General features: G+C 44.4%; 1 protein-coding gene across 2 annotated transcripts in view; it reads left to right on the forward strand.

Annotated features, from left to right (window-relative positions):
* Nucleotides 1-20,959, forward strand: part of RAB30 (RAB30, member RAS oncogene family) — a 48,852-nt gene extending 27,893 nt beyond the window's left edge. For both annotated transcript variants that reach the window (XM_066572355.1, XM_066572356.1), the window contains exons 2-5: nucleotides 3,353-3,453; nucleotides 4,803-4,886; nucleotides 9,963-10,146; nucleotides 12,432-20,959. In XM_066572355.1, the coding sequence (XP_066428452.1) occupies nucleotides 3,361-3,453; nucleotides 4,803-4,886; nucleotides 9,963-10,146; nucleotides 12,432-12,682 (612 nt within the window). In that variant the 5' untranslated portion in view covers nucleotides 3,353-3,360 and the 3' untranslated portion in view covers nucleotides 12,683-20,959. The remainder of the gene's footprint in view (nucleotides 1-3,352; nucleotides 3,454-4,802; nucleotides 4,887-9,962; nucleotides 10,147-12,431) is intronic.
* Nucleotides 20,960-22,628: the final 1,669 nt, after the last annotated feature.

Consider the following 22,628-nt stretch of genomic DNA (forward strand, 5'->3'; position numbering starts at 1 on the left):
GGTAGGAACTGCCCATGGAGGCTGGTTGGGATGCCAGCTGCATAAACTGCCTTGGGGAAAAACAGCTGTGAAACCAAATTTTCTGCCCTGTTGCCAGCCTTGGACTCTACTCCTGCTTCATCTCATGACAGGACATGTCTCTGTGCTGTAGGGTTTGTGATTTAAATGAGTGTGGTGAGGGGTGGCTGAGGCATGGACAGGCATCTCATCTCCTGCCCTCACTGCAGGGTCCTGTCTCCTTCAGATGATGGGATAGGCAGCTGCATCCTGAACACTTGAAACCACTGCAGGGATGTGAGGCAGAGCCTTGTACCTACAAACACAAGAAAACAGAGGGGAAGAAAAAGTCCAAACCCACACCAAAAATCCAAGAAAACAAAAACAAATAGAGAAGTTGTGCTCTGTGTTTGTTTTGGGTTTTTTTCAAGCATATAATGCAATGTGCTGTCTTGCTGAGATGCACATTCCCCAGCTGTGGTAAGTGGGGTAGAGGGTGAGACGCATCCTCTCTGGGGAGAGGGGGGAGGGTGTTGTGAGCCTGAGTCAGCAGCAAAGGTCACTTGGCTGCAAGGCTTGGCGTGCAGGAGGAGAGGATTTCATGACGTGGCCAGGGCAGTGTTTGTGTGTCCAGCACTGGCAGCGTGTGCACTCAGAGGGAGGAGCACCAGCTGGGGTCACAGGGTGACATGGGCAGCTCCACCTGCCCACTCCGCCTCACGAAACACTGCTCACTCTTCCTTGCTGCCTCCTTTGCTTTCTCCCTTCCCATGCCCTGACTTCTCGTATCTCTTCACTTCTGGCATGTAATCTCATCATTGCATGATTGTTTTATGGTCTTGGCTCATCTTTTAGTTCCTTTTGGGGTCATTATCACATATGATTAGTCCTAGAGCCTAATGAAGGGGATCAGACATAACTCTAGGGTATGTCTGAGCCATTTAGCATCTCTGACCTCAAAGATCTGCAGAGAAAGTTTATTTTTAAGCTTCCTAAGAAGATAAAGTTGAATTTTGGATTGTTTAGGGTGCAAGTAATGGAGCTGAAATCTCTCTGGGTGGAGCATGCCCTCTGGGGTGTGCAGTATCCCAGGAATAATTATGCTGTGCTGCGTGAGTATCATTAGTCTTGAAATAGACTTTTGGTGGATGATCACGTTTTTCTACATGGCAGAAGCTACTGTGAAACCTTGAAACCTTATGTTAGCTTTTAGTCCTCATTTAAGAGCACTGTCAATGTGTGTTTAATACTGCTTTTGTTATCCAGTCCCACTCTGGGAAAGCCAGTCCCGAAGATATGGAACAATTGTAGCAAAGTAAGAACCCCAGAAAATAAAAAGGGCACATTTTTTGGGGCTGTTTTTTAAGGCCCCACTCTACTAAGAGAGGAAGGATCTGCAAGGACGTGTGTGTTGGAGCAAGGTGATGTCAGAGCATCCTCAGGACAGCTCCAGCTGCTGCTGTTTGGTGGCACTGTGCTGCACTGTGTCCCTGACCCGGGCGAAGTGACACGTCTGTGCAGTGACTCAGCTGTGTTCCTACTAACCATCTGCTGATGTGATGCAGCTCATTAGTCACTAATTGGTGTGGTTACCCTTTTTTTAGGCTGTTGGAAAGGCCAAGGGCCACATAGATGTGAAGCAGCTGAGTCAGTCTTCTACCTCTTTTGCCCTCAGGTCCAGCAGACTCATGGTGGTGGTTGGAGAGCTGTTTCAATGTTCTCTGTCAGGGAGAAACAGACTGTCTCAGCTTTATCTTGTACTCTCTGATTGTTTGATTATAAGCCTCTCACAGCTGTTTGGTGGGACTGGAGTCTGTAGCTGGAGCCTTCTGGTGTGTGTCTCAGTGAACCCTCCAAAGGAAGGGCATTGGAGGCAGTGGGAGATAGCACCCTGACTTTGGACTGACCATAAGAAGCTGGTTTCTCCCAGCTTGCATTTTCTCCCTTCATCAGCTCTGTAGAAATCCTCTAAGCAATCTGGGGATTTACTGAGGATAGCACTTCTGTAATACATTCCCCCCCCATTCCCCACCTATCTGCCCTGTACTTCTGCTACACTTACCATCCTTGACTCCATCACCTCATTCTTTACCTGATCTATAGGTACTGGTGGGTTAGGTACTGATGTTTTGCCTTACATGGTATCTGCACTGATGGTGTGTAAATCTGTCTATTTTCTGATATCTTGAGGGCAGGTCTTTGATGCTGTGTGTAATATCTAGATCCTCCTGGACATAGCTGGATTTGGACACTGTCCTTTGCTTTCTTGTCTCTGGGTTTTTCTCTCTGCCTAAAATCTCCACCTGAATCTCTTCTGGCTGTTGTTTCTTTCCTGGGAGGTTATAGACCCCTTTTCTGGGCCCTGTGTTGGCAGCACCCTTGGTAGCCCTGGAGATGGAGGTGTGGATGCTCATCCTCATGACTTGCTCAGCTGCAGCAAATGCATTTGTCAGCAGCTCAGCTCTGCATTTGTCTCTTTGGTCCTTCCCATGCTGTGAGTGGCATAGGAAGCCACGTGGATCTTCCCCCATGCAACCCTGCCCATCTCCTGTGACGTTGCTCAAGTATCAGTCACTGCATCCTGCCAAGGAGCTTGGATTTGGGGCATGGAGTGTGCTGGATAATTCCTAAGCTCCTCTCTGATCACTTCCCATTTGAGCAATCTAAAGATTCCTCACAAAACTAAAGAAAATTATCAGAGTAGTAATATTCCTAATAGCATCTATTATTTCTTTTCTTCTAAAAACCTCTCGTAGTCAGATAAACTGTTACCCCACTTCTCACTCTGCTTTTAGGACATGAGCTCTTTCTGTTTTTAAGGCAAGCAATGATGCTCTTGTTTTAAAATGAAGTCCCTTACCTCTTCTGCCCTCATGTGTGCCCAAGCTCTGCTCTGTTTGCACCCAGTGTGCTCCTGGAGTTGCTCATGGTGGTGTTTGGGATATTTCCCTCACAGGAGTCAGTTACATGATCCCCTCAGACAATGTGATAAAGTCCATGCTGTCCTTTGGGGCTGATGTAGTTAAAAGCAAAACATTTGGGAAGATCTAGGAATCAGTGTCTCAGGTCTGTGGAGCACTGCTTGGAAAGCTGACACCAGCATCCCTAACTTGTGGGCAGCCAGGTGAGACCATATGAGAACCAGAATGGGGCCAAGGTTTCACAGCAGCTGACTCTGACTACGTGGATGCCCCGGCTCAGAGTGAAAAATGTTCTTCCTGCTTATCAAGGATCCATGTGCGTGCCAAGAGACCTTTGTTCTGAATATTTGGAGTAATAAAGTTCAGCTGGGATAAAAGGGCATGTCCCCACTGGCTTGGTTCACACAGTGTTGTGCTCTCTGTCTCTCTTGCAGCTGCGTAAATGAGTATGGAAGATTATGATTTCCTCTTCAAAATTGTTTTAATCGGCAACGCCGGGGTGGGGAAGACCTGCTTAGTCCGTCGCTTCACTCAGGTAAGGCTGGCTGCCTCTTGGACTGTGGAATGCTGGGATGGGGACAGCACTGGCATGGGAGCATGGAGCCTGGGGCTCTGCACTGAGGGCTTTGCCAGCATCACAGCTCCAAAGCATTTTGTTGCTCACACTCTTGGTGCATGCATCACATACAGTGGCACACTGGTACAAGCAGTGCATCTGTATCTAATGCTGCACCTGGCCCTGTTCTGGAGTTTGTGTTGGAGAAACCTCATTCCTCTCTGAAGGTGGAAAATCCCCTCTGAAAGCCACTGGACATCTCCTCCTGTTTTGGTGGCGTTCTGGACCAGTTATAAGACCAACACGTTTCCTGGTCTCCTCCTCAACCTTTGCTGCACAAAGTGCTCCCTCTTATTTGTCATTAGTAAAGAAATAATCTGGGTCCTGAGCTGTCAGTCCAGTGTCCTTTTTTGTGATCCAGGGCAAGGGAAGACTTTGCATGATGCATAATAAAGCACAAGTTGTGGGGTTTTGGACTCTCCACTAGGAATTGTCAGCAATTTTACCCTTCACTGTTAATTTTAGTTTTGAAGCTATAGTGATTTTAGATCACTATAGCTCTCCAAAAACATGTGGCAACCAGTGGCAATAAAGTTAGTCATACCCAAAAGGTTTACAGCAAAAATCTCTGGCAACTTCTGCTGCTTGTTCTTTGGCAGCACAGCTGCTGTAGGGGATGGACGTGCCCCAAAACCAACATGACTTGGTAGACTAGAAATCCAAAAGCTCTCATTTCATTTACTGCTGCTCCTTTCTGATGGTGCTGCAATCAAATACCACCAGCATTGTGCTGTCCTTTGCCATTGCTGTGGCACTGGTGATGGCTGGCACTACTGTGCTTCCCTCCTGAAATGTGCCCCCATTGTTGAGAGCTGCCAGAAATGCCTGTTGGTGCCACAGGGTGCTGTGGAGGGAAAAGGGAAGGCATGAGGTTGCAAATGCATCTCATCCCACACAGATGTTCACACATCTTTCTATGCATTGGGAAGTAGGGTGGAAGGTCCTCACACTTTCCCTGCTTCTTCCAGCTGTACAGAAGGGCTTTCCCCCTCTCTTTTTCCCGCCTTTTCTTTTCCTGTGCTCCTACTTCTGAAGTTGATGACTTGCAGCATAATTAGGGATGTATAAGGCAGGGAAAACAGAGTTTGAATGTATGGTAACTTTTGTGCTGGGGAAATGTCACACTCTAAATGTGATGGAAGTAAGTGTCATGGGAAGGGGACATCGGATGAATGGTTTTGAAGATGGAAAAGGGTGAGGATTGGCACCCAGTGAGACTTTTGTCTTGTTCTAGAAATAAATTTAATCAAACTCTTGTTTTCTTCCAGGGGCTTTTCCCACCAGGGCAAGGAGCCACAATTGGGGTTGACTTTATGATTAAAACTGTGGAGATAAACGGTGAAAAAGTAAAGGTAGGAGCCTGATGTTTTAAGATGTAAATTCATGTGGCTGTACCATAGGTGAGGTTTCTTGCTGCAGCCCTTCCTCTCCTGGAAGACACTCAAGGTTGTCTGGCGTGGCTTGGGCAATGCAGGGTCTAACAATCTGTGTGCCCCTCTCCACCATTACTATCAGGATTGTAAAAGTGAACCTGCTGGAGAGGAGAAAATGGAACAGGGAGACGTTGCAAAACTTCTGTCCTTGCTTAGGAGACAGTGATGTCATGCCTAGCTTGAGGAAGGCCAAAGAGGCATTTCAGTGCAGCCTCTGCTCGCTGTGTTTCTGACGAGCAGAAATTTGTTGCAGAAATTCCCACTGAGATGTTCTTGAGGAAAGTCTTCTCCTGTGAGCTCCCCAAGATGGCCACTGGGGAGAACAGACATCTGAAGTTGTGTGGTTCTGCACATCAAAGGCTCATCTTCCACTTCTGCCAAGTTACGGATTTGGGAGAAGCCGAGCCAATCACAGTACTTGTGTTGCAGCAAACAGGTTGACTGCAAAGGGCAAAGTTCTCCATATTTTTAACCCTTTCACCCTCTAAAATAGCATGGAAGTCACTTCTGGGAAACTGTCCTTGTCCTAAGCTGACTCCCAAACTGAGCCTGAGCATCGCTTGGCAGTGAGCTACTTTGCCTGGGCCAAAACACACAAAGCATGGGATTGGAGACCCATCTCATGCTTTAATGGGGTCCATGGTTGGGTTCCAGAGCCCAGAAATGTTGGCTGCTACTACATTGTTCATTAGTAGAGGTTTCACTTGAGCTGCTATGGTATTTGAGATGAGAAAAAAGTAGTTGTTTGAGCCTCTAAGGTCAAGGTGTCCATGGTCCCTGAGCTGCTCCTGGATTTACTCTGCCTGCAGGAAGTTCAGGGGCATCAAAGTGAAAACCAGCGGTTTTTCTCTTGCTGTCTTTATCAAACCCAAGAGTGGCACCAGTGTGACAGTGGCTGGGTGTGACACTTAGACCTGTTTTTAAGCTCGTGTAAGTGATGGCATGGAAATAGTGGACTTGGGCAGATTTTCAGCCCTGGGGTTTTTTTAACCTGTATCACAGCACCACAGAGGGGTTTAAGAAGAAAATGGGGTGCTGTGTTGCTAAGTTTAGGACATATTTTGAGAGCTGTGGTCATGCCAACAAGCTGCAACTGCTGCATGAGGAGCTTACAAACCTATGGGAAGTGGTGGTGCTTCTCCAGAAGACCTTCCCACCTGAGGAGGTGAAGGAAAAGGGGTGGAAAATCCTTCACCTGATCAAGGCCAAGTTTATGCTTAGCATGTGGCTGTGCCAGTGGGCCAGAGCAGCAGCAGGGAAGCAGAGAGCATCGCGTGTAGCCCAGGTGGTGCTGGTGCTCATGAATGCTGCTTGTCCCAAGCTTCTCAGACAGCAGAGATGTTTCTCTCAGCCAAAAGCAGCTCCAGTGAAGCAACTCAGAGGATCTGAGCTGGTAAATGGTGTGATCACTGTACTGGAGGTGGAATTTGTTCTGTCTTGTATACATAGTTTAAATCAGAGGCCTCAAGGCTGTCCTGGTCAGTAGAGGGAGAAAAGCAGTCCCGAGGGACATGAATCCCATCCACTTCAGATACCTCTCCTTTTGAAGCATCTGGTTCTCTGTCAAATTCTGCTGGAGCTTTAGAACATCACTTGTATTTGAGCTCTGGGGTTTGTACTGGTGAACTTACCCTCAGGATTTGTCTGTGTTTGAAGTGTTGCTCCTGTCACATAATCCTGTTTTAAGACTAATTTGGACTGAAGGTGCAAAGTTCTTAAGAGAATATTGGAAGCAGTTGTGCCAGTATGAGCTGTCTCAGGGGCAAGGATGGTTCAGGGGAGCTCTACAAGCTAAATGAAAAGTCTCTGCTGCCTTGCAAATGTGTGATGAATGCACAAGTGTCCTCTCTGCATCACCTTGGGGCAGGATTGTGTGTCACAGGACCTTAGCAAGTGCTAGCTGGGATATCTGCTGTATTTCACATGGCCAATGCTGGGTTCTAAGGTCCCTCTCCTGCCCCCACCAGTGCAGTAAGTTGGAGTTGATGGAGCTGTTTCAGTGACAAAGCCTTGGTGGGAGCTTAGTGTGATACATTTGGGCACTGGAATGAGCCCTCTGGTGTTTGGAAGGCAGATTTCTTTCAGTGGTCTTGTAGCTGAAACTTCTTGAGTAAGCAGTGCTTGTGAGAATGAACATTTAATGAGAGGGGAAAGCAGGAATGAGTCAGAGAACAGAGCTGCTCTGGCTGTTAGCCGTTTAGGAGTGCCCAAGCCATGACTCTCTTGCCTCTGTGCTGGGCAGCCTCCCCTGCATGTCTGCTGGGATCCAGAATGAGGGAGCAGAGCTGTTTACCAAAAGAGTTTTGAGACTTGAAAATAAATTATGGATTTCTGGGGAAAAATACTTTCCAGCTTTCAAAAGAGCATTATAAAGTCAGTGAAGAGGGACTAGCTAGTATGAAAGCTGTGTGCAAGCTTTTCCAGATATGAGCAGCTACCAAAGCTCACTGCCCAGTGAGCTGGGAGAGCACTGTGCAGTTGTGGGGGGATTTTGATCTGCCTGGCTTCTTCCAATAAACTCCAAAAATAGTGCAGCACTTGTAGCAAGAGGGCCCACAAATTGAAGCAAAGCAGGTAGCACTTACCATGCTGGTCAAAGCTAAGCATCCTCAGTGCTGTGAGCAGAGGGCTGTGCTGTCAGGGCTTAGTGGAAAGCTAAATGTTGGGAGGCCATGAAGTATCAGCTGACACCAAGAAAATAAACATCTGTGTTTTCTGCAAGCTGAGACAGACATTGTCCTTTGGTTACTCTGGGGGGGAAAAAATTGTACAAATAAAATAGTTGCTTTGAAATATTTTATTTGACAGAAATGACCAATGAGGGAAAGTGTGAGACATGCATTTTGGGTGCAGGAAGAGTTTATCAGTGGCTGTAAGACTGGGGCTCTTCCCTGCCTTCTGCACCCAGCTCACAGGTAGGCTCGTGTCTGCTCTCCCCAGGTCCCACAATCTCTTCTGCTTTAAGTGTTCATTAGATTAAAGCAGTGGAAGAACATATTCACATCAAGTTTTTATCGATTTAGAGATCTCCTCAATAAAGGCAGAATATATATAAGCTGGAGTTAGCCAGCAGACAGTGATTAAATGTTTTTCCTGGGAAACAGCTGAATAACAACAGAATTACCTGTATCTTTCCATCCGCCAGAGTTTGGTTTGTTTTAACAACGACTCATTCATTATCTGGTTTTCATGTGCAAGTAATTTCACTTATGGTTTTGTGTGTTACTTTACAGATACCAGCTTCAGCCATTTAAGTACAGCTATGCCTAGAGATAAAAGCACAAAGGTGCCCAGGAGCTGTGAGCCAGCCACAATTACTTTCTCTGCAAAAAAGTGTTGGTTTTGTTGTTTTTTTTTTTTCCAAAATTATACCCCACATCTAAAAGCTGCTACTGGGAGCTCTCATTTCAAACTAACATGTTTATGATGAGTTGCTGGCATAGCTCAGCTTTGGAACTGGGCAAGAATAAGGTTTTCTCTTTACAGGCTGCTGAATATATGGAAAAAATCTCAAATACTTTACCTTTTTCTTCCCAAAATACACAGGATTTTGGCTGGAAATCATCCTTCCACATATTTAATTCCAGGGAGAGATGCTTTAAAAAAATAAAAGCTGAAGCAGAGAAATATTCTTTTATCTTGAAATTATGTTAATCATGGATGTTTTTCTTAGACTTCCTTTTTGAAGAATTGAGGTTTTGATGACCCACTAAAAACTATCAGATGGTCAAAATATAAAATCCGTTTAAGTGTAGTTTCTATTGGGAAATGTAGGCTTTGTGGATTCAGAGGGTTTGGCAAACATTCATGAGTTGTTTGGTGGTGAGACACAGGAACAGGCTGTCCAGAGAAGCTGTGGATGCCCCATCCATGGAAGTGTTCAAGGCCAGGCTGAATAGGGCTTTGAGCAGCCTGGTCTGATGGAAGGTGTCCCTGCTCATGGCAGGGGGGATGGAGATGGGTGGTCCCTTCCAACTCAAACCATTTTGGGATTCTGTGATGTAGCCAATTTTGCATGTTGGGAAGGCAAACAGTGAGCAGCTGGATGAGATGGCTGAAGCTGTAGAGAGGAAATGTGTTCCAAACTTTAGATAAGCTTTCAGCTGAGCTCCTTGTTCAATCCTGTGTTTTTTACCCATCACTGTATTGTCTCTGGATAACTGCAACCAGCTTCATGAGCTAGAGGAGAGGCATTGTTATTCCTTCTTGGGAACGGAAGCTGCTGTTGTTAAACTTCAGGGGTGGGAGAAGTTACTGTCTCCCTCTAGCCCCTCCAGGCTGGCAGCTCTGCCCACTGCAGAGGGAGATGCTGGAAAGTTGCATGGAAGCTGACAGACCTGTGGCTTCCAGGGCTGTTGGCTGTGACAGTGGTCACAGGGGTTTTCAGGTGAGGGAAGAGATGAAAATGTTGACTCCATGTTCAGAAGGCTTGATTTATTATTTTATGATATATATATTACATTATAAATATACTAAAAATAATAGAAGGAAAGGTTTCATCTCAGAAGGCTAGCTAAGCTAAGAGTAGAAAGGAAAAGAATGAAAACAAGGGTCTGTGGCTCGGACAGAGAGAGAGAGCCAGCTCTGCCGTGACTGGTCACTAAATCCAAACATCCACGCGAGACCAATCACGGATCCACCTGTTGCATTCCACAGCAGCTGATAACCATTGTTTACATTTTGTTCCTGGAGCCTCTCAGCTTCTCAGAAGGGAAAAAATCCTAAGGAAAGGATTTTCACAAAAAGATGTCTACGACAGTCGGCCGCAGTGCCAGCTGACTTTGTGCCTTGCATTTCAATCCACAAGTGCAGGAGCACAAACAAACAATGCTGGGGGAGGGGAAGCCAAAGGGAGAAGAGCAAAGTGCTTTCCCAGCATTGGTTTTACCCTGCAGGTAATTTTTTAGGTCAAAATGATGCCGCTATCAAATAAAAAAAATTAAATAACTTTTTTTTTTTTTCTCCTTTTTCCACCCTTCCTTGCTGTGGCCAAAGCTGCAGATCTGGGACACAGCAGGCCAGGAGCGGTTCCGGTCCATCACGCAGAGCTACTACCGCAGCGCCAACGCGCTGATCCTGACCTACGACATCACCTGCGAGGAGTCCTTCCGCTGCCTGCCCGAGTGGCTGCGCGAGATCGAGCAGTACGCCAGCAACAAGGTCATCACCGTGCTCGTGGGTAAGCCACCACCACCACCCCGGGGCTGCCTCGGGGGGAGAGCTGTGCCTGCCTGCAGCCTGTGCTCGCACCATTCCTTCTGCAAACGGGATGCTCCAAGTGGTGTTCAGGGTGCCACCCCTTGAAGCACGGTCCTGGGTGGGGTCTAAGGCTGTTGTGTGCGGAGAGGGATGCTTCCCACCATGGGGACTGAAGTGTAGATGGTGCAGCTACCACTGAGCTAAGGATGGAGCAGTTCCCCTTGTGACTCCAAGCCCAGATCTCCACAAATAAGTAAGGATCTACTCGAGCTGGTGATGTGTAAGATCAAAAAAAAGAGGGTGTTCCCTTCTTGCCAGGGGACTTGTATACCCGAGGGAATAGGGGCAGGAGAAGAGGATAGCAGGTATCCTGTTGGGAGCAGGGGAAGAGGATCTCAATGGTATCCTATTGAATATATTCAATAGGATACCATTGAGCAGGCGAGGGGAGGGGTAACCAGAGGCCAGACCACCAGGGCGTATGAGGCACAGGGGTGGATGAGGGAGAGACCATGTGATGGGAGAAGGGAAATAACAATCTATGTGACATAACGTACTCAGTGCAAATTTCAAATCACCCAGTGCAAAAGAACAACTAAATAAACTATTTAGTGCAATGCAACAGTGATGCTATACTCCATTGGTGTGGGAAAATCAATCCTGTCTCAAGTGGTCAGGATCTGGGAACAGCATCAGGACATGGCGGTTGTGTGGATGACAGCGTTCATAGGTGGGGCAGTGCTGCTGGAAAACTGGATGTTCTTGAGTGGATTTTAGGGAGACTAAAAATAAACAACGGAATGTTATATTAATCTGTAGAGCTTCAACTCAAGGCAAAACAGACCTCAGGCCATCTGTCTGCTACAGGCAAGGGGAAGGTTATTTTGCCTACCAGTGCTTTTCCATGCTCTGCTTGCAGCATCTGATAGTTGGGACTTGGCTTTTAAAGGTCCAAGAATATATAAAGAACAGTGGAAAAATAACTTGGGGAAAGCTAAGAAGTTTCGTGCTACAGTGTCACCTTTAATAGTTTGCTATTTAAATGAAAAAATCTAGGTCATTGTAAGAGGTGTCTAAAAGTGTATTTTAAAGGAAAAAAAAAAATCTTTTGAGTTTAACATGCCCCAGTGCTACTTCAAGTGAGCTATGGGGTTTATAGAGCTTCCATACAAGAAACTCATGCTCCATGAGTATGGCCTGGGTACAAATGGTGCAGAAATATATAATAGATGACTAACAAATGTACATTAATTTTTTTCAGTGAACATTAAGTTAATTGATAGCATCTACAGCACAGCATATAAATCATATTGTAGTCATAACACACCCTTTGAAGATGGTGACACCCATAAATCACTTGTGTTGAGTAATAATCTGTTCAGAAGGGTAACTTCAGTGCAGGTAATGGGTCCAAGACACTGCTCTATTGGGAAAGGAGATCTCAGAGGGGAAGGCAATGAGAGAAGGCTTGCTGGTGGAAACACCACCTCTTCCTCCTACGAACTCTCACAAAATTGCTGGTAGAAGTGGGGCCAGGAGAGGTTTTCTCCTGAGCCTGGTGAGTCTGTGGACAGAGCAGTCTGTTATTGAAGGTCCTGGTCTGTTATCATTGTTGTAAGATTGATTTACGGCAGAAACATCATGTTTGAAGTTAAGTGGCCAGAAATAGTGTATAATCATATCAGATGCTGGCTTGAGGCTTTAATCAACTCTCTGCCAGACAGATCCCTCTGAACCAAAGGGTTTGTTTCTCACCCCACCTCACTCTGCAAGTGACCCACAAGCCCATCCCTCTTCCAGCCTCCACAGCCAAGTCCTATACTGGAATATTGAAATGGGGAACCTTCCTTCCATGCCAGGCTTTTTAAAAGCTTGTAACAACATGATGAATATCACATTTAGTGTCTCCTATGCTATAATTGACATTTTAAGTGCTCCTCAGAGCAAGCACAGGAGAATTTTCAATAGATGTTAGCATGGAAATCCTTTAATGTTGGTTGATAGCGGCAAACAGATGCACTGTGCTAAATTAAAGCATACTGGCTTGGATGTTTACAGGGCATATTTCATTACATGAGCTGATATTAAATGGACTTGAGTGTTTCAGGGAACCCATTATTTGGAGGAGAGAGCAAGCACTAGGAGTTACATATCCAAGCTACTGTCCATACATACATCAAACCAAACTCCTATTTATCCTTCATAGACCTCAGTTTCTCTTGGTTTTGAAATTAACTCCTTTTCTAAAATATTTTATCAATGCAGGTAATAAGATTGATTTAGCTGATAAGAGGGAAGTCTCCCAGCAAAGAGCCGCAGAGTTTTCTGAAGCACAGGACATGTACTATCTGGAAACATCAGCGAAAGAATCGGATAATGTGGAGAAACTCTTCCTGGACTTGGCCTGCCGGCTGATCAGCGAGGCACGACAGAACACCCTTGTGAACAATGTCTCATCCCCCTTACCAGGAGAGGGGAAAAGTATCAGCTACTTGACTTGCTGTAATTTTAATTAAAGAGCTGGCATGTGATTGCCCCTTCTGCCATGGGCCAAGTGGATTTTTTTTTTTTCCTATGCTGGGATTTATCTACTTGAAGGAGTTCCTGCCAATCAGACCCATCTGGCTTACTCAGAGTCAGGTTACAGTCCTGGAAGCATGGCAGGCTGATGGTTCCAGCTGCATGGCAATGTAGCAGAATACAACAGGGTTTAAATTTCATTTTTCTTGCAGTCTGTGGAGCAGATCAAAAAAGGAAGAGTTGCACAAGTGCTTCATGTAATGCAGAACATGAGCTGCTTTGTTTCCTTCTGTGTGAGAGTAGACCAGCCTTTCTTGAAGATACTGAAGAGATCAAAATCTCTCTTACAGAACAATGTGTTTGACCCTTTTTAAAGTAAAACAAAGTAAGAAGAAACGCAACAATGAACACTGACTTTGGACTACCCTGGCAATCTTCTGGGCTGTCAGTGAGCGAGCTCATAGGATGTGTATATAACGTCTGCCCCTGTGTCTTCATGGAGGACTCTGGTGTTTGAAATAGTGTTATGTGTCTCATCTACAGGCACTTTCATGAACGTGGAATAAACAAAAAAAGTTACATATAGCAGCATTTTCAAGACTGAAGAAGACGTGGATACGGCTCAGTCGCTCCCTTTGGTGCTAGCAGTTCAGCAAATATTCCATAGGCCAAATGTAGTCTTACCACATTACTGTCTTCTGAATGTGTAACTTAGACTGGTTAGGAAAAAACACTAATAAGCACTGTTCATAAAAATAAAAAAAAAAAAATCTCATTACCTCTTTTTCTAGGCCTGAACATAGTGGGAAAGGACTGTGTGCTTCTTTGATATCCAACACAGGATGAAAAGACTTTCCAGAAATAAAAATAAATAAATAAATTAACCATTCCTCCTCTAATTAGTCATGTCCTGATGTAAAAAGTTAGCCTTGGGAAGGATGTTTGGTGGACTTGGCGGAAGTGCACCAGATGTGACCAAAGTCTTGTGGGTGCATGGATGGCGTACAGGGGTTCCAAGGAAGCACAGTCTGAGCTGGCACTCTGCAATGTGTGCAGCTGGAGAGCAAAGCCTGTAGATACAGCTCTTGTTGGAAGGCAGGTGTACAGATTTGTAGAGGGTTGGTTTGATGGTAAGTGGAAGTAGCAGTGGGTTGCAAGTGGTCCTTCCATGCTGCTCCATCCAGCTCTCACCTTGTGGAACTGCTCTCAAAGGTGCTCTTGGAGGTCTGTTCTTGGTATCCGGGCTCTCTGCTAGGGTAGCTTTTAGGTTCAGGGCTGTAGAGTAATTTTATTTACCTGATGCTTTGCACCCTTAATCCCAAACTCTGGTACATGTAACTGTTTAGGCAACTTCTTCCTACAGAAGCTCTGAAGGGGAAGCAGCCTGGAGTTTGTGATGTTACTCCACCTCTAGTGCCATACAATGCATTGTAGTTTGACACCTTGGCATGGAAGCGAAGTCAGGAGATAGTGAATGCGCACATAAACAATTATATTTAGGAGTTTGAGTTCAGTATAGCTAATCTGGATAAATCTCTCCTGGTGATTATATGGCTGTGATATGCTGCAATTTAGAGTTAATCAATTTAATATTATTTGGCTTTTACTGAAGACCATAACAGAGCTTTTGTATTGATGTAAAAAGCTGCCAGTAAGTACTTATTGAAAAAATAGCAATTAAAAAAATGAGGCATTTTGAAATGCTTTTTTTGTTTCCTGGGAAGATTTTTTTGGGCTGTATCATGTTGTGCCTTTGATATGTAACAGGAAGTTGACTCTGTGTCAGAGAGAGGGGGGATTGGTTTGTCTGTCATAGGGCCATTTTTAATATTTTCTTGTTATTTTTAGGTCATTTTTATGACTAGTGGTAAAAGGAAGATATAGAAGTTGTGGTATGAAGCTTGTTTGTCATTTAGGTAACATTTAGCAAAGAGCTTCTGTAAGTGTGAGATGCTGGGGGACACGTCATCTGCTGCTCTGCTCTGGTCCGTTTCAGCCTCTGCTCATGTTGTAATCCGGAGGATTTGGAAATGTGTGGGACTTGGTGGCTTCTGCTGTACTGGACCATGTGATCTGTGCTGAAGAGCAGTATCTTTTTTCTTGAGCATTCCCCAAATCACCAAATGCAGCTTCATTTGAGCTTGTGAAGAGCACCCAACTCCAAGAGCTGATTCTGCCCAGCTCTTAGATAGTTCTTTAGAGCTGGACTCATGGTGTTCCATGGCTGGTAAAACTCCAGTTAAAAATCAATACCACGTGCATTTAATTTGTAGTAGGTCTTAGTCCCTGAAGCTGGACCTGTCAGCATATAATTGATAACAAATAGGGCAGGGCTCTTTGATCAGCTTAATCAAGGAGGAAGGAGACTGCCCAATAAAACACCCATGGGTTACTCAGCCTGGTTTCCAAAAAGATCAAAGCTGGGCAGGTACTCTTCATCCCTGCTGAGTAGCACTATGAATGCATTTTAAAGTGCTCCTTGCATCACTTCTGGAGCTGGAACATGACTGAACAAACTGAGGTGGTCAAATAGCAGAAACTGCTAACTTTATTTTCTTGGATATTTACTTTGTGGTTTCTAGAAGACTAAATCTTCTCCCGGTGCTTTCCTAATCAGTAGGTGACTATTTTGGATACTAGCTGCCTACTAGCAACTTCAAAGCACTGGTTCTTTTTATTGCTAGTGAATCTTTGTGTGAGGACCCCATCTCCAGACAGTGATGTGCTTTTGTGCTGGGGTGGAATGCTGTGGTTGGGCTGATGTTCAAGTAAATGACCTGACTTCTCCAGTCAAATTTGAACTGATTCCTTTCAGTGTTTATTCTGTGTAGACTTAAAAAGTTGAAAGGAAACAATGATGGTATGTGCAACGCTTTTTACGCGGTCATAACCAAAGCTGTAGTTTGAGACTCACCTCTCTCTCTGCTGTTTGCAGACACGCCTCTTGTTGAAGAAGTGGTGTTTTATTGTAGTAACTCCTTTCCTGGAGTTACTTTTGTACACCTCTGAATATCTCTGTAGTGCATACAGCCAAACCTTCCTTGTAGCACTGAGGGCTTATCTTCTCTTCTGCAGTCTGATCCACTGCTGAAGGCTTCCCAACTGGAAGAGGAACTTTATCAACTGCAGAATCTTGAAAAATAAAAAAATCCCAATTATGTGATAATCAGTTCTCCAACTAAGCACCTTGCTAGATTTTTGAGAGAATTGTCAGTAAAAGCCTTGTGATGCTTGCTGCATAAAGTATCTAAAACCCATGCAGAATTGATATAATGGGACCAAATTTGACTGGGAATGTTCTCTACTATCTGAGGAGCCAAACTTTTAGTGTGGTTGCTGGATTTGAATGTGTTTTGAGGGTGATATATTCACAGCCATGGAGTTCCTTATTTCTGGCTGAATGTTAATTTTTGTAGTAGTCCTGTAATGAGACCCTTTCGTGACATTTTTAGCACAATGATTATGTCCAAGCAAGAGCCAATACTGGATGGTCAACAGCTGTTTGCTTAATCTAGCAAGCCTGTTAGCAGAGATTAATAGAAGCATCTCTGAAAACTGGGTGGCCTAAACTCTGATTTCCAGTGGGAGCCACTGATTCAGTCAGGCTGATCTTGAGTAAACCACCAAACATTCAGTGCTTCAGATCACTGGGTGTGAAGTACTTGCTGTGAAGTTTTGCATTGGGTGTTGACACAGAGTTTGCTGAGACAAGCCATGACTCCCTTCTGTCCATATTTGCATTCCCCCATGAAAATGTTAGGGGACAAAAAACCCAAATTAAAAAAAAACCCTTCAGGTCAAAGAAATAATATGGAAAAAGTGAAATTATGAGCTCTGTAAAGAAAGGGGATGTTGTGTGCCTCATCCTACCTCGCACCCTGAAGTCTTGATTTGACCTCCAGGTAAGAGTATGCAGTCAGAGAAGTGTTTGTGCTGAATGCCACATTGCTCTATGATCATTATTTAATGAAAACCACACATGACAAATTATCAGGCAAGATACTTTGTTCTTTGCTGTAGAACACATGAAACAGCCCCTAAAATCTGTCAGCCTGCTGGTGCTGTTTGTGTTTTTTTGGAGATGGCTGTGTTGGTAACAGTTGGCTCCTGCTAGTCTAGGTTGAGCAGTTAATGGCTATTGAATTCCTTCAGCATCAGTAATGCCAGCAGCAGACTGGGGCTGACACAGGAGACAGTGATTTGAAAAGAGGGAAAGTCGAAGTTAGTGATGCAGAAGCACGGTGGGTGCACACACGTGGGACAAGAGGCTTTCCAGAGCTTTTGCTGACAAGGGATGCAATTAGTTAGAGCCAAATCCACTGGGTTCTGCCTTGTTTATTATCCCTAAGGACTGCTGTTTGTTCAGCTGCTTTTCCACTTGTCTTCTCTTTTCAGTATGAAGGACTGTCTGTAAATCAGTCTGAAATGTTGAGCTGGCATGATTCCTGCGGTCAGAGACTGAATTCAATTGGAAAATAGGTAAAGTTCTCCAGCTATTGAAACAGGCTGAGCAAACATGTAGGATACGCTGCCCTTTGGGAACCTGGGGTGCCATTGGGGTCAGATATGGCTGGATACACGGTCACAGAAACCCTCTCCTGGCTGTAGGGCAGAAATGAATGCTACAGCCATTTCTGCAATGGAAAGATGACTCTCTGGAGTAGAAAATGCAAGTAAAGAGATGGCTCCGTGTGCTCATTTCTCCATCCCATCCTCTTTTAAAATTATATCTATGGAGTCAATGAAAGCTCTGGGCTTTCATAAAGGTTTCCTTTGAAATTTAGTCTGAAATTCTACTTCTAGAGTCAAAGCACCAAATATCCTTATGTGATTGGCTCCTACCAACTCTACCAACAAAGTCTTTTTTTGAGTTAATTCAGTTAGAAAAAGGTGTTTCTAGAGGATATTTTGGGAATTCCCAGTGAGCAAGTATGGAAACTCTCCATCCTTTTTAAAATAGCTCTGTACATAAGGGCTCACCAGAAAACCCTCTGGAGCCAAAGGAAATATTCTAATACATTCTAGTAGTGAAAATCCTGTTAAATCAATATCTTTTCTTCCTCTTTTTATAAATTTTGTCATCCTAACCAGTTTTGGGTTTGACATCACCCTTTTTCCTTGTGTCTGTTCTATCCTCTTGTTCCTCTGGGTAATAATTGTTGTAGCTGCTGTTCAAGGATCATCATTTGGAAGGACAGTCTTGTCTTATGATGATGAATGGTGGGGAAACAATAGCTTGATTTCTTATAAGCACGCAGTGCATCCTAACCAGAGCAGCCTCAACTGGAACCGGTGATGTCTTTGAAATGCAATCATCCACTTGAGCTGTAGCTAAATGTACCATAAATGTTACTGACCTCACATCTGCCTCAACTGAGGATTTGTCTTGGCTGGGAAAGCAGACAGCAGGGTAGTCATGCTGACCATGATGCAGGGCTCCCAAAGCAGCAGCTGCCTTGCTCTGACTTATCCTTCTAATCACCACCTCACTCACCTGACCCAAAGTAGCCTTTGCTGTACTGAACCATATCCAGCTGGGATAGATCACCAGCTGTTGTCACTCACAGACACCATCACAACCTTTCCCCTCATGTGAACGAGCTGTAACTTAAACCAGAAGTAAAAGCTGTGCCATGTGAATTACAGGTGTGTGTTTCTTTCTCGGTGGGAGCCACATATTCAGAAAAAAGTCTCATCTCTAAAGCTTGCTCCTTCAAATACAGTTAATGGGATAACTGGGGAAAGATAGAGCAGAAAATGAGGTGGCAATGAGTGTAATTCAGGCTGTAAATGCTGTCAGTGAAAAATTAGACTGGTTTTAAGAGCACAGCCAGGATCAACAGCTCAGCTTCTCTGTCTGGATGAACAGGAGCTGGGTTTACAAGACTCGGAGATTGTCTCTGTTTTCACACTAATAACTTGCAATTAGGACTTGGTGGATGTGACCACATTTTTTGAACAAGTTATCCTTTTCCAGTAAGCTCAGAAAATAATTTTACCTCTGGTTAGTGCTACAATATTACTCAAAAACAGATGCCAGTTTTACATTTGTACCTTTGCTTTTTCCACTTATGCTTATCTTAGGATAACATTCTCAAGGACATGCACACTCATGAGTACACAGTGGTGGTGTCCCTGGTGAGCATTTTCTGAATCCCTGGTCCTCAGGCAAAAAATGACGCGGCCAAAACCTGTGCCAGTCATGGTTTTAGCTGTGCACAGTTCCCTGGGGCAGAGGGGATGTTGAAAGTCTTATGCTTTCTTGGGCAGCAGTCAAGGGCTCTGGAGTGTCTGGTGTCACATGAATGCAAACCTCGGCACTTCTCAAATCTTGATTCCTCTAGCACCCTTCATCAATGAATCTGCTCTTCTCTAATTACTGCTCATGCCTCAAGCACTGTGGAGGGATGATCTGATTGCATGAAACACTAGATCTGACTCCTGCTTTACTTAGAAAGAAGAGCAGCAGAGACTCATTTTCTGTGCCACCTCGAGCTTCTTACCATGGACATAAAGTTAATAACTCAGTAAGCCTCTTCCAGCCAGGACACCCTGTAAGGAATACTTCCCTTCTTACAGGACCAATAAAGGAGATTCAGACATTCAGAATTTATGGGAGTTTGGTGCAAATGAGTTGCTCTCTAGTGAGTAGGTGGGTGCTGCTCTCCATCCAGTGAGACTTGGGGTGGTGTGGAGGGAGAGCTGTCCCTGAGGAGGGGGAGTGGTGGGAAAATCTCTGAGAGCTGGGGTTGCATCATTGCCACTGAGCTTTAGTAAATGCAGTGTCCCACAGTGTCCCAGCAGCTGAGTCTTTACAGAAGGGCAAGCAGAGGAGAGGGAATGCCAGTTTCACATTTTAACAGAGGGGGGATTAAATATTTGGTCTATGGTGGGGAGAGTTGCTATGATTTCAGGCACTGCCATTGCCTCAGCTCTTACAGACCTTTGGGGAAGACAGGGTTAACACTCACCCCCACACACAGCCAGCACTGAAGGGGGAAAAACTAACTTCTGAAGCCAACATTTTAGTAGAGAAAAGGCCCTCTAATGAGAGTATGGAGCAAGCCCAGTGCTTGTTACTATGCTGATTGGGAGTGACAAGTATATCTCTGGATATTAGGGAAGTAGTTTAAAATATGCCATAGTTTTTAGCATAATAAGATGCACTGCAGATATGTTACATCCATTTTATTCTCCACAGCTGTTTACAAAAGGAAAAAAATCCCCAAAACCCTGAGATTGGAGCAGCTGTAGTCACTCAGCTGTCAATATGGGACAAGGCTCTTTCTGCTCTTTTATTTCCACTTCACTCTGTTCTGCTGCTCATATTTGGCTGTTCTGTGAATTTGCAGATCATGAGATTTTTTTCAAACTGCTTTTGATCTATACAAAAAGACTCACCCCGTTCTCATTTGAATTCATTAATACTTTGAGTAGGCATTTTAATTTTATGTTTACTGGCTTGTTTCCCTTTGTAATGTTATCTAACTGACAAGTTTGTCATGCTCTGCATTACCTTTAGACTTTTGAATCTAAAACATTTCCTCTTTCCTGAAAGCTATGATAATTTTCAGAGATGCTACAAAGGCATCTTCATTTCCTCAGGAGAAAACCTGAATTACCCTCAGCTTTGATTACTAACAAATCAACATTGAAACATGTAATTTCTTTTACAGCATGAACAAAGTATATTTTACACCATCAACTATAGTTTGAATTGTAGTTTAAAAAAATCTGCTTAAGCACTAACAGCAGCATTTTGTTTGTGATTTCCATGCCAGGGAAGTCACAGCATTAAAGGAATTTTCTGTGTTGGAGTTTTTCCTACAAAAGTCTGCTGTCTTTTTCCCAACAATTGTGAATTTAGCACAATGTACAGAATTTTAGCAAGAACCCTCATTCCTAAACATTTGGCCAGAAGGATGAGGAAAGGATGTGGTTTTTGTTGATCAAGCACAACCATTTCAGTGGAGAAAATGCACTACTGCTGGTCAGACAATTGATCTCCTTGGTGGGGTAGTGATGTCTTTGGGGAGGGTATAGGTCTTAGCAAATCACCAAACTGTGAATCGTTCACTGTCAGAAGCGTTTGGCTTGTCTCTTCTTTAAGTTCTTGTGGTCACATGTGGTACAGTGGGCTTGAGAAAGGAATGTGTTTTGGATGACCAGGATGATGAATGTATGATGCTTCACATTTATTTGTAATGTCCTTTTTATACTTAGAAATTGCTTACATGTGTATCTGTATGTAAATAAATGTTTAATCCTTTCCACTTGGTGTCTAAAGTGTTGGATTTGTTTGGTTTTTGATTTGGACTGCAGAGCAAAGTTGCCTTAAATACAAAGCATTCAATTGACATGATTTGACATTAGACCAGCAAATGAGTGGCTACTGAGGATTTTCTGCTTGGGCTGAGCATACGGAGGCTCTTGCAGCACTGAGACCTCACAAGAAGAGCAGATGTAGAGCTGCTGCCCATGGGAGCAAGGTCCCTTTGCAGTAGAAGAGGGAAAAAAAAAAACAAAACCAAAGCTCAAAATAGGAGAAATTATAGAGATTTGAAATGCCAAAGAAATGCCAGCATCAGGCACTAGAGGGTGGCCTTTGACAGGGGCACCGTCCACCCACTGACCTTGCAAACCTATGGCAGGTTAAACTCTTGTTCATGCAAGATGCTGGATTTGTGTAGGATAAATGCCAGATGAGGTTTGGATGCTTTGGTTGTCTTTTATTCTTTGACCTAGTCATTTTTTTGTTTTTTAATGCCATTCCTTCTGTTCAGCCTTCAACTTGCTGTTTTCATCCTCACTGAACTCCCCTGGAGTTCCCCAGTGACCTGCCTTCCTCAAGGCCTAAAATCCTTTTGGACAAGATCTCCCATTTTAAGCCTTTTGTCTTTTGGTAAATGCATTTCAGTTTATGCTCTGACTTCTTCTGGGGATCAGGTTTCCTCCCCTGTGCTCTGCCCCACATCAAAGATGACTCCTGCTAACACTTAACACCGGGAAACAAGCTGTGAAGCTTGAAGACACCATGTGTCTTTTATTGCCTCTTCCGCTGACCTTGAAGCTCCTTCCTTGGTAAATGTCTGACATGAGGGCTGGACCATCTGCTCTTCCTTCCCCAGGAAGCTGGCAATTTGAGTCTGTGAGAGAACAGACAGGTATTTGGATAGGGAAAAGTCCCTGTATGCTTCCAGGTAGGTACAAGGCAAAGACAGGGAAGGAAACATCCTTCAGATGCTCAGACCTCTTGGGAAGTGAATATTTACAGAAAGAGAGGAGGGCTGGAGTGTGTTGCTTTTGGGAGTGTGTTATGTGTTGCTTTTGCTGGAGAAAACAGACCAAACTCTTCCTGGGGAAAGGTGAGTGGCAGCTCTTCCTTCCAAGGAGCATGTATCCAGTGGGATGTGCGACCTGCTTCTTGTTCAGCAGGTGTAGCAGCAAGGGTACAGCCCTGGTACGGCCAGGCTTTGCCGAGGGTGAAAGGAAGGGGAGCACACAAACACTCCCTGCAAAAAGGGAACAAGCTGCCCAGGGGAGCACATGCAAGGCTGACTGACTACAGGAGCTTTTTGTGCCTCTCTTCCATCCTCTCGGGCTCAAAGTCTCCCTACCGAGCATATGGGGAGCTCTGCCCAGAAGATGCCATCTTGCTGACAGGGGCCTGTCACACAACAATACTTTTTGCTCTCACTCTGTGTGCAGTCCTCTTGCACAAAGCACAGGAGATCTGAGTGCTCTGCTTTAATTTCAATGGTATGGCACAGACAGTCCTGCTTAATTTAAAATCTAGTCTTGATTTATGGATTTCTATGCATAGGGAATCAATCACAAACCCAGTGTGCATTTTCAGGAGTTTTATTACCCTCAGAATTAAACATGCTGAGCTTTAGTCTTTTTGTACAAGCTTATAATTATAATCACATCAGCCTGCACCAA

This window comes from Molothrus aeneus, chromosome 2 (assembly GCF_037042795.1).
Source record: "Molothrus aeneus isolate 106 chromosome 2, BPBGC_Maene_1.0, whole genome shotgun sequence".
NCBI lineage: Eukaryota > Metazoa > Chordata > Aves > Passeriformes > Icteridae > Molothrus > Molothrus aeneus.